At 49.9% G+C, this 11,310-nt stretch overlaps 1 protein-coding gene across 1 annotated transcript; it reads right to left on the reverse strand.

Moving 5' to 3' along the window:
* Positions 1–1,755: 1,755 nt before the first annotated feature.
* PRF1 (perforin 1) lies at positions 1,756–6,361 on the reverse strand. Its single transcript, XM_061405237.1, has 3 exons — positions 6,236–6,361; positions 4,161–4,700; positions 1,756–3,391 (listed from the first exon to the last, which is right to left on the reverse strand). Exons 1-3 carry the CDS (start codon positions 6,244–6,246, stop codon positions 2,263–2,265), a joined length of 1,680 nt encoding a protein of 559 aa, XP_061261221.1. The 5' UTR covers positions 6,247–6,361; the 3' UTR covers positions 1,756–2,262.
* Positions 6,362–11,310: the final 4,949 nt, after the last annotated feature.

Raw genomic sequence — 11,310 nt, forward strand, 5'->3', positions numbered from 1 at the left:
TCTCTGCAGAGCTGTTCTCCAAGTGGAGTGCCCACGACTCACAGAGCCCCGGCTCAGCCACTGACCTCTGCAGCCCTGGCCCAGTCGCTTCTTCTGAGCCTCTGTTTCCTTAAATGCAAAACCAGGAGGGTTAATCAGATGACCTCCCAGGATTGCTTCTATAGCACTGACCTTCTGGGAAGGCTCATGACCCCCTTCCAAACAGTCCTGGGAAGGGAGTAAAACACAGATCATCCTTTTGGGGAAACCAAGGCTCAGGGGAACTTTCTGGAGGTCCCTGACCATGTGGGGCCTAGACCAAGACTTCCAGTCTCTGGACAGAGCTGTTTCTGGAGCCAGGCCTGCCCTGGCCCCACTCTCCTCAAGGGTACGGCCCATAGCCATGTTATTTTCAACAACTACAGCAGCCAGAGTGAAGCTGCATGATTTCTCTTGTGCTCTTGTGTGTGTGTGTGTGTGTGTGTGTGTGTGTGTGTGTGTGTGATTGTGAAGGGAAAGGTGTAAGAACAGCAGTTTCAACCAGGCTTCTAGAGCTTGCCAATCCCCCTGCCCCACTTGGGGACTCAGGGTCAGTGTAATGTCACTGCTGGGCTTTTGAGCCTATGGGTCCACAGACCTCAAAGGGCTTAATTTGTAGGGAGTTTCAAAGAGATCCAGGAGGCCTGTGCCAGCAACTCTGAGCCCCACCAACAGTGGCCCTGCACAGCCAAATCCTACCAGGTCTAGGAGGCTGCCCACTGCACGGGCCTGTGTTCTGGGGCCTGTGTTCCAGGCACATGAAACTAAGACCAGGCCGTGTTACATCACAGCCTGAGGCTCTGAAGGGTCCTTCATGCCAAGGCCAGGAGCCCTTGAAACCACTGCCTCTCCCCTAGAATTGTAGGATGCAGAGACCTGTTAAGTCAGCCAGGTTCTGAAATTAGAATTTTCAAATGATTGCTCTGGAACAATCATGACCTGCGTACATGTCCTCTGGCTTGTACTGCGCTTGCCTATGTTGGTTTATTTTTACAAAGTGAAGTGAATTGCCAACAGTTAGGAGTCAAGCTCGGAGAAGGCAATGGCACCCCACTCCAGTACTCTTGCCTGGAAAATCCCATGCACGGAAGAGCCTGGTGGGCTGCAGTCCATGGGGTCGCCAAGAGTCGGACACGACTGAGCAACTTCACTTTCACTTTTCACTTTCATGCATTGGAGAAGGAAATGGCAACCCACTCCAGTGTTCCTACCTGGAGAATCCCAGGGACGGCAGAGCCTGATGGGCTGCTCTCTATGGGGTTGCACAGAGTTGGAGACGACTGAAGCAACTTAGCAGCAGCAGCAGCAGGAGTCAAGCTGGGATTTCTAGTTACTTTAAGGAATTAGGAAAAGCTCCGGGCTCATGTTCCTGCCTGGGAACCTTTGGTTGTCGCAGAGATGCCCCTCCCCTGCCCCGACCCTGGATAAGACATGCCCTTCAGCTCATCCCAGACTTCACCATTCCCTCTTATCTCCCCACTCAGAGCTGAACATCCACTCGTGTTTATTCCTGTTTATGCTGCTCTTTCTCGAATCAGAGAGTTATGAGGAGACTGAGATATTTTGAGTCCTCCCCATTTTCAACAGAATTGGGAAAACAGTTAATTTATATCACTTGCCTGCCCCTGGGGTCAACCACCTGTTCTGTTGGGTCGGGTTGCTAAGGTCGGAGTCCATCTCCGAGGCTATGGCTGGGCTCTGTCGTCTCCTCTGCTACCACCACCACCACCATCATGGTCACCATCACATCACATTTATTGGTCAGACTGTGTACACAATGAGACAAATCAAGACAGTCCTGGATTTTGGCTGAGAGGCAAAGCTTGGTGGGCCAAGAAAACAGAGTAACCGGAGCAGCTGGGGCCAAAGAGGTTAGGTCTAATATGATGAAGAATTCACCACGCTAGAAGCGGGGCTGCGAGGGAATGGTGTAAGTGACACCAGGCAGCCTGGCGGGCACAGCGTCTGGGCTTTCTGCCCTGTCCCTGACCTGTAGGGCAGTGAAGCACTGGCTGCAGGGCCTGACCCAGCTCCACCTCCGTTCCTGGGCTCGAGAATATTGAAGAGCTAAGGCAGTTTGGACAAGGCTGAGGGCTGGCCTGTAAATCCAGCCACCTCATTGGAAGAAAAAAAGAAGTCTCAGTTTTCTGTCTGTCTAATGGAGATATGGAGATATAGGCCCTCTGGGTTCCTGCACGGGACCTTTCCAGTTTGGCACAGAGGTCCTCTCAGGACCCACTTCTCTCACCACACTGGCCCACTCCGGTTTCCTGGAGGATTCCCCAGAAGCCCTTGGGGGGCATACTGCAGGCACCTCTCCCCCGTCAGGTGAGGCAAGCATTTGACCTGGTAGGAGAATTTCAGGAGACCGTGGTTCATGGGGCATGACACCTCATGTGAGCCAGACTTTGGGGTGCGGTCACAAGTGCCAAGAAGGTCATCGTCCCAGCCAAAGTCTGCATCCCAGACCTGCACCCTCAGGGGGCCCCCGGTGGCCAGGAGCACATCCCCGAAGTCCAGCCGCGTCATCCACCTGGGGTTGTTATCGTTCCATACTGTGGCGGTCCTCTGCTCCTGGCCGGCGAAGAAGACCTTCAGATAGGCGTCCGTGGCAGTGATCCAGTCTCCCCACAGACCTGATGCCTTGAAGTTCATGACCTCCAGGTGGGCCAGTCCCCTCTGCCGGGGACAGCAGTCCTGGGTGGTGGCTGCTGAACCAGGACACATGCACTGGCATGGGTTCTTCGGGTTCTTGTGTTGCCCCGGGGGGCACGGGCGGTTGCAGTCCCTCCAGCGTGCCCTGTCAGTCACGTACTTGCTCACGGCCTGCCTGAGGGCCTCCCGCCGCGGGTCCTGGCTCTCCACAAGCATGTGCAGAGGCTCCAGCGTGTAGTCCACCAGGCCAGGGCTGTCCTGCAGTGAGGCCACCCAGGCTGAGAACTGCTCGGGCCCAGCCTGGCTCCCGAAGAGCAGGTCATGCATGGTTGAGTGGTGGCCACCATCGACATTGGAATGGCGCTCCCGGTAGGCCTGGTGGAAGGAGGTCCCCACCTTGTGGTTCTTCTTCTTCTCCTCACATGCCTTGAACGATGGCGAGGCACTGGCCCTGTCGCTTATGCTGACCTCAGCCTCGACAGCCAGGCAGTCCTCGACCTCGCTGGCTGTGAGCCCCTCCAGGGCCAGCTCGCAGGTGCGCAGGGCGGTGAGGGCCGAGATGCGGCCGCCCAGCTCCATGGACCGGATGAAGTGGGTTCCGTAGCTGGAGATGAGCCTGTGGTAGTCGGGCTTGGTGGAGGTGTTGAAGTGGGGGGGCAGTGTCTTGAGGGCCCTCTTGAACTCAGGGTGTACTGGGGGAGTGTGCACCAGGTGAAAACTGAGAGGTGAGAAAAAAGCAGGTGAGCCCAGTGGCGGGCCCCTTTCAGTAACCCCCTTGAGATTGCCCAAGGTCGTATTAAATGTCAGAGCTAGGGCTTGAACCCAGGTGACGTGGCTGCAAAGCCCAAGCTCTGAATCACCCATCCAGCAGGAAAACCCACTCTGCCCATTGCCCCTTGGTAACCTAGATAGTTTGTATAGGTTTTTCTTACTCAAAAAAGTTTGTTTTTTCTCTCAATTTTCTAATTTTAAAAGCAATGATACCCTACTGTTGGTAACCTTCTGGCTTTGGAGCCTAGTCCTGTGGGCTTTGTCTGTCTGTCTCTTGGACTGGGTCCTGGTCCCTGCATGGACTGGGCCATGCAGTCAGGAGGTGCCCTGTCTCACTGTGTGGGAAACATGGCCTTCCGTGAGAGAAATCAGGGTCGGTGACTCTAGGTCCCATGGAGACATGCATTTCTCAGGGTGACAAAGTCCCTGAGGACTTGGGGCGTGTCTACTTTTGTTCAACCTGTAGTCATAATTCCCAGCACAGAGCCTGAGAAGGCAGAAATGAAGAGTGCTTGAGTGGATGAAACAGGCCCAGGGAAGAGGGACTGAGCTGGGTCTCCTGCCCACTGGAAGCTGGCAATGCCCAAGAAAGAGGGGGTTTGGCATCTCCTCCTGGTGGAAGCAGCCTCCGGTCCCCACCTTACCCTTCCAGGACTCCCAGATCACCCTGAGTTTCCCGTTTCTTTTCTCAAGTCCCCTCCACCCCCAGTGCTCACCTGTAAAAGCGACACTCCACTAAGTCCATGCTGAAGCGGTAGTTGTCCTGGTGAGTCTTCTGGGCGGCGAAGTTGGCATCCTGGGAGTGGGAGCCCGCCACTGTCACACGGACATTAGCATTTGGCTTGGGAGACACGTCCAGCCCCACCTGCCAGTCGTTGCGGATCCTGTTGGCCGCCTCTCCAGCCACATCCTCGGTGGAGCGGCCCTCTAGCTTGACCACCCTGCGCTTGCAGCCCGCTCCGTGGGCACGCCAGTCGGTGATTGCCAGGGGCAGGCGCTGGAGGACATCCTTCTGCAGGGCATTGCGGCAGAGGGTGCAAGTGCCGTCGGGCCGCAGGAAACGCTGTGTGTCCACTGGGAACGAGCCTGAGCGCTGGAGGCTGGTCACATCCACGCCCTCCCCTGCCAGCCAGGAGCCCGGCACAAACTTGAGGGCCCGCTGGCACTCAGAGCGCGCGGCTGTGTAGCAGGGGGCAGGGGCAGGTGTGGGCAGAAGCAGGAGGATGCCAAGGAGGAGCACTCGGGCAGCCATGGAGCTGTGGAGACAGGGGGCATTTGGTCTCCCAGAAGCTGTGGGCAGGAGTGTGGAGGGTGGCCAACCCTTCCTCCAACTGTAGGTTATCAGGACATATGCGGTGGAGAGGGATGGAGATACATCTCTCAAGTCACTGGACGTCAGAGCTGGTATGGCCTTTACAAATCTGGTCCACCCCCTGCATTGTATGGCTGGACCCAGACAGGGGAAGGGACTTGCCCAAGGTCACACAGCCAGGTGGAGACCTTACTAGGATTTCGAATAGGAATCCAGATGGATGGTTTTGTCCCCAGGACCACAGCTACTGTTGGTGGAGAGGGGTTCTGCATGCAGAGGAGGGGGCAGAGAGTAGTTGGACAAGATTTGAGGAGGAATTTGGGAACTCTAGGGTAGCCTGGATTCTGGAGAGGGATCATTTTGGATTCAAGAACAAGCCATGCTTTCTTTACCCACTCCACCTCTCTCACTCCACTCCCTCCCCCATTAAGCTCTTAGCAGTACTGGGGAAGAAATGAGGTTGCGCATCACCATCTTCCTCCCCATTGTGCCTTAGGGGCCTCTCTCTGAGCTCATGGAAGAACATCAGCCTGAATTCTAGGATAAAAGCTGCCCAAGCACCTGTGTCCCTAGATCCAGTGTGGGGAGGAGCCATTCGGCTTGCTCTCCTCCTGATGCTCGTCTCCTCTTTGGCCTTCCCTGCCCGGCTCTGCGGAATTCTGCTCATATCTGTGAGCTGCCTGTCACTAAACACTTAGCTAAAAGGTTCTTCCTCAATTGGAAGTGGCTCAGGAGCCTCACTGGGGCTGCTTATGAACTGGAATCTCCACTCTATCCCTGTCCAAACAGCTCCTCAGAGACCGCTCCCCTCTCGCACCTACCAGGGACAGCAGCTTGTTGGAGGCCCAGGGGATCATGGAGGGCAGGAACCTACCCTGCATTCTAGCTTGGAGCCTCCCATGCCTTCCCCAAAGGAGTGGCAAAATTCCAGGCAACACAGCAGGCCCCAGGGAGGTAAACAGGAGAAGGGGAGTCTTTGGAATGCCCTCAGATCATCTCACTTAGGGAGCCAGCATGGTTCATAACTTTAAAAAACTGACTCTGGGGACCTTCCCGGTGGTTTGGCAGATAAAGCTCTGTGCTTCCACTGCAGGGGGTGCAAGTTCGATCCCTGATCGGGGAGCTAAAATCCCACATGTTGCATGATGTGGCCAAAAAATTATTACTCATTTCCACCCTGACCCCCATCATATTATCTCCCAGGGAGCCTGTTTCTGGACTCTTTTTAGTTTTAATTTGAAGGGGCCTTAAAGACGATGTACTCTAACCTCTTCATTTTGTATAACAGAAAACTGAAGCCCTGGGAGGGCGTGAAGCAGCCCAGAGAGTCAGTAGTAGAGCACAGTCTAGACACTGGCCTCTTGTCTTAAGGGACACAGCACTTCCTGCTCCATCAGGCTCTTCCCCAGACAGGCTTTTATGCCCCTCTGTCCCCACCCAGGGGCTCCCAGCCTCCCTGGCTCCCTGCTTCCTCCCTACCTGGAGTCCATGCTGAGATGCTCCTATGCAGACACCTCTCCCCACGGACAGCTCCTGAAATGGTGGCGCAGCCCCCCACACAGGCTCACCACACAGCTCATCACCCAGGCCGCAGCTCACATCACGTCTGCTTCCTGCCCCGCCCCCACCAGCTCTAGTCACGGGTCCCTTGTGCTCTCACCCCCCCACCTCCCGCCACCGCCCACCGGCACCCACCCTGTCCTCACCTCCCCATCCGGCTTGCTCACAGCCCTCAGGAAACAAGCGGTGAGGGCCAGAGGCTCATCTGCCATGCAGCGCTGCCTGGGGCATGGGAACCCGGGGCAAACAGGTGAGGTTCCGCGGGTGGAGCAAGAACACAGGGGTCTGAGAGCTTTGAGATTCAACTCTGGAGTTGATGACAGGCCAGCAGGAACAGTTTCCCTGCTTCTCCCCGCAGCATCGCATGTGTGAGCTGTAAGAGGCAGTATAGAGTAGGAGCTTGGGAACCAGGCTGCCTGTACTTGGGCCAGCTCGGTTGCCCAGTAGCTGTGTGGCCTGGTCAGCGTCTTTAGCCTCTCTGTGCCTCAGTTTCCTCATCTCAAAATGGGGCTACTCTTAGTGTAGACCCCATGGGTTATGAAGATTTGAAGGGTTACTATGTGTGAAGCGCTCAGACCAGCGCCTGGCCCTCTGTGAGTATTAAAGCATGTGACCATTCCTTCCTCCCAGGGCAGTGGGGAGAAAATAAATTCTTGTTCAGACCTCTTTGCCCACTTCCTGCCCACACCTGCAGCCCAGCCCCAGGGCCAGGTTCTGGACTCCAAACACATGTTCCAGGACAGCATCTCCTGCTCCTCAGTCTGTGAGAACCAGTGGCCTCGCTGGTTTCCAGCCTCCACGCTCTGGTCTGGAATAGTACCCATAGCGTGGATGGGTGGACAGCTGTGTGACCCCGTTGGGGAGAGAGATGTGGGTGGGACCAGGGGCCTGGGGTCTTCTCCAACTTCTGTCTTTACCTGAGGTTTCCATGGGTTGAGTGACTCACAGACCAACTTCTGGGAGTGGGGGCAACATCATAGTGGTCTGAGGCGGAGATAGCTCGTTAAGTGGGACACCGTTCTTTTGAGTTCACCCCACAACCGCATCAGTAACAGGAAAAAATAGCCACAGGCCCCAGACCACGTGTGACACCACTGGATGGCTCATTCTTCCGAGTTTATGCCCCCTGCTGTGTCCCCTGCTCTTACAGGAACTGGGGCTTAAGCCCTCTTCTTGAAACCCAGCCCTATCTCCTCCCCACGATGTTCCCCTTTCTCTCTTAGAATTTACAGCCTCCTGACCCCCTTCTAGCTCCTGCCCACAGCCAAGGTCAGATATCCAGGCTGTGGAGTTCAGTTTTGCCTGTGTTCAGAAGACCAGCTTAAAGAGCGTGGAACCCTGTAGAAAATCTGTAGGAAGACAAAGGGGTGATAGGGGATACTGGTTCCAATCCCAACTTCAGTGTAGGCTTGCTGCGTGACTCTTGGCAGTAGAGTTTACACACCTTTCTAGGTTCGCTTCCTCATCTATAAAATCAAAGAGAGGACTTTGAAATTTCTAGGGATCCTTAGGCTTCTAATGATGAAATGTGCACTTAGCAGTTTTCATCTGGTGTGTAAAGTAGCTAATGTCCAAGACATGCTGGTGAGGGGCAGTCCGTGAAAGAGCAGTGATGACATTGACATTCGAAACTTCTGATGACAGCTGTCCTCTCCAACTGAAACTTCGCACTTGAAATGTGTTTTAATCACAGTTTTTCCCGAGAGACGTTAAGTTGCAATTTTCAGAAACCATCTGTATGGTTTATTGTTAACAACTTTGTTGAAATATAATTCACATACCATACAATGCACCCATTTAAAGTATATAATTCAGTGGGTTTTAGTGCATTCACAGAATTGTGCAGCCATCACCACCATCAATTTTAGAACATTTTCATCACTTCCTCAGAAAAACCATGTACCTATTAGCCGTCACTGCTCATTTCCCCGGATACCAATCTACTTTCTGGCTCTGTGGATTTTCCTTTTAACTGAATCATACAAGGTATGACTTTTTGTATCTGTAGTATCATTCCACATATTTCCAAGGTTCGTCCAAGTTGTAGAATGTATCAAAACTGCCTGCCTTCTATGGCTGAATAATATTCTGTTGTGTGGACATACCACATTTGTTTATCCATTTACCATTTGATGGATGTTTTGGCTGTTTTCACTTTCTGGCTATTGTGAATAGTGCTGCTATGAGCATTTGCATACAAATTTTTTGTGTGTGAGCATATGTTTTCATATGTCTTGGATCTACATGTAGGAGTGGAACTGATGGGTCTATAGTAACTCTTTAGGAACCATTTTCCTATGTGCCCCATTTTACATTCCCACTAGCAGCATGCGAGGTTCCAGTTTCTCCACATCCTTGTTATTATCTGACTTTCTGACTGTAGCCACTCTTGTGTGTATGAAGTGTTGTCTCATTGTGGTTTCAATTTGCATTTCTCCAACGGCTAATGATGTTGAGCATCTTTTCATTTGTTTATTGGTCACTTGTGTGTCTTCTTCCCCACTCCAGTACTCTTGCCTGGAAAATCCCATGGATGGAGGAGCCTGGTGGGCTGCAAGTCCATGGGGTCGCGAAGAGTCGGACACGACTGAGCAACTTCACTTTCACTTTTCACTTTCATGCATTGGAGGAGGAAATGGCAACCCACTCCAGTGTTCTTGCCTGGAGAATCCCAGGGACGGGGAGCCTGGTGGGCTGCCGTCTATGGGGTCGCACAGAGTCGGACACAACTGAAGCGACTTAGCAGCAGCAATGTGTCTTCTTTGGAGAAATGTCTATTTGAGTCCTTTGCCCATTTTTGAATTGGGTTATTTGTCTTTTTATGATTGATTTATGATAGTTCTTTATCTACTTCAGAGTCTAGACCCTTTTCAGGAATGTGATTTGCAAATATATTCTCCTATTCTATGAGTTGTTTTTTCACTCACTTGATGGTGTCTTTCAAAGCATGAATGTTTTTAATTTTGATGAAGTCCGACTTACCTATTTTTTCTTTTGTTGTTTATACTTTTAATGTTGTATCTAAAAATCTTTGCTTAACCAAGGTCGTGAAGATTTAATCATGTTTTCTTCTAAGAGTCTTATAGTTAACTCTAACATTTAGGCCCATGATCTACTTGGAGTATTGTCCAACTACATTCTTTTGCATGTGGATATGAATTTATATGGGCTTCCCTCATGGCTCAGTTGGTAAAGAATCTGCCTGCTATGCAGGAGACCCATGTTCGATTCCTGGGTTGCGAAGATCCCCTTGAGAAGGAAATGGCAACCCACTCCAGTATTCTTGCCTGGAGAATCCCATGGCCTGAAGAGCCTGGCGGGCTATAGTCCATGGGGTTGCAAGAGTTGGACACGACTTGGTGACTATCATCTCATCTCTCACATGGAGTTATATATTTATTTATATATATTTATATTTATCTATCTATCTACATAGATATATAAAGGTCACAAAATGTTTACTCTTGACAGAAAAACTTCATGGATACTCTAGTAGAACGCATGAGAAAGATATTGATCCTGATGGTATCTACCTGCATAAACTATACCTACAGTAGACATGAACCATAATCAAAGAGAGATCCTTTAACAAATCCAGTGTTTAGACTGTACTTACTGTGCTTATTTTAGAGATCCAGAATGTAGTCCCAGACAGTGTTCCCTTCATCCTGTCGTCATTCTTCATTCTCTTTTCCTTACAGATTTGTGGAACTTTGGGATTCTTCCTCAAATGAGTTATCCATAGTTATGCTCGAGTCCCCATCTTTAGTTTCATTAAATAAATTGGAGTTTTTCCCACTTTCTCCATGCTGTGGCAGAGTTTGTGGAAGGCTCAGTCTTTGTAGTTGGGTAGATTTGTAGATTTGTAACTGTAGGGTCCATGTCTTCAATAGCTCTATCTGATTTTCTGGCTTTTTTTTTTTAATCTGATATTGGTTTTGGCAAGTTACATTTTTTTAGGAAACCTTGTCTGTAAAACTTCACACTTGTAGACATGAAGTTGTTTACAATTGTCTCTTTCTCTTAAAACTTTTTTTTTTTTGAACCAGTAGCAATACCCCTTTAAAAGATGGTAATTTTTATTATGGTTTTTCTCTTTTTTCTAGATCAGTTTTGTTAAAGATTTTCATTACTTTTCTCAAAGAATCTGCTCTTGGCTTTATTCATCTTCTAAGTATCATTATTTTCCATTTTGTTCATTTTATTCTTATCTTTTTATTTGCTTCCTTCTTCCTGTATTCTTTGAACTTTTGTGGTTCTTTTTCTAATTTCTTGAGTTGAATCCTTAGTTCATTAATTTTCAGTCTTTTTTTTAACTGATGTATAATTGACATGTAAACATTAGTTTCAGGGGTACAACATAACAATTTGATGTGTATATATTGTGAAATCGTTACTACATTAAGTCTAGTTAACATCCGTCACCCTGCTTAGTTACAAAATCTTTTTTTACTTGTGATGAGAACTTTAAAGATCTATTTTTTTTAAGTTTCAAATAACACAGTATAGTACAATTAACTATAGCCACCATGCTGTAGATTATATCCCCATGACTTACTTATTTTATAGCTGGAAGTTTGTACCTTTTGACCTCCTTCACTCATCTCATTGACCCTCCAACCCCACCAATTTATTCTCTGAATATATGAATTTGGCTTTTTTTTTTTTTTTTAAATGAGTCCATATATAAATATGATCATATGGTATTTGATGTTCTCTGACTTATTTCACTTATCATAATGTCCTTAAGATCCATCCATGCTGTTGCAAATGGCAAAATTTCCTTCTTCTTTATGGCTAAAGAATAATTATATGTGTATATAAAATTATAAGATGCTGGGAGGGATTGGGGGCAGGAAGAGAAGGAGACGACAGAGGATGAGATGGCTGGGTGGCACCACCGACTTGATGGACATGAGTTTGAGTAAGCTCCCGGAGTTGGTGATGGACAAGGAGGCCTGGCATGCTGTGATTCATGGGGTCGCAAAGAGTTG

The sequence above is a fragment of the Bos javanicus genome, chromosome 28 (genome assembly GCF_032452875.1).
Source record: "Bos javanicus breed banteng chromosome 28, ARS-OSU_banteng_1.0, whole genome shotgun sequence".
NCBI lineage: Eukaryota > Metazoa > Chordata > Mammalia > Artiodactyla > Bovidae > Bos > Bos javanicus.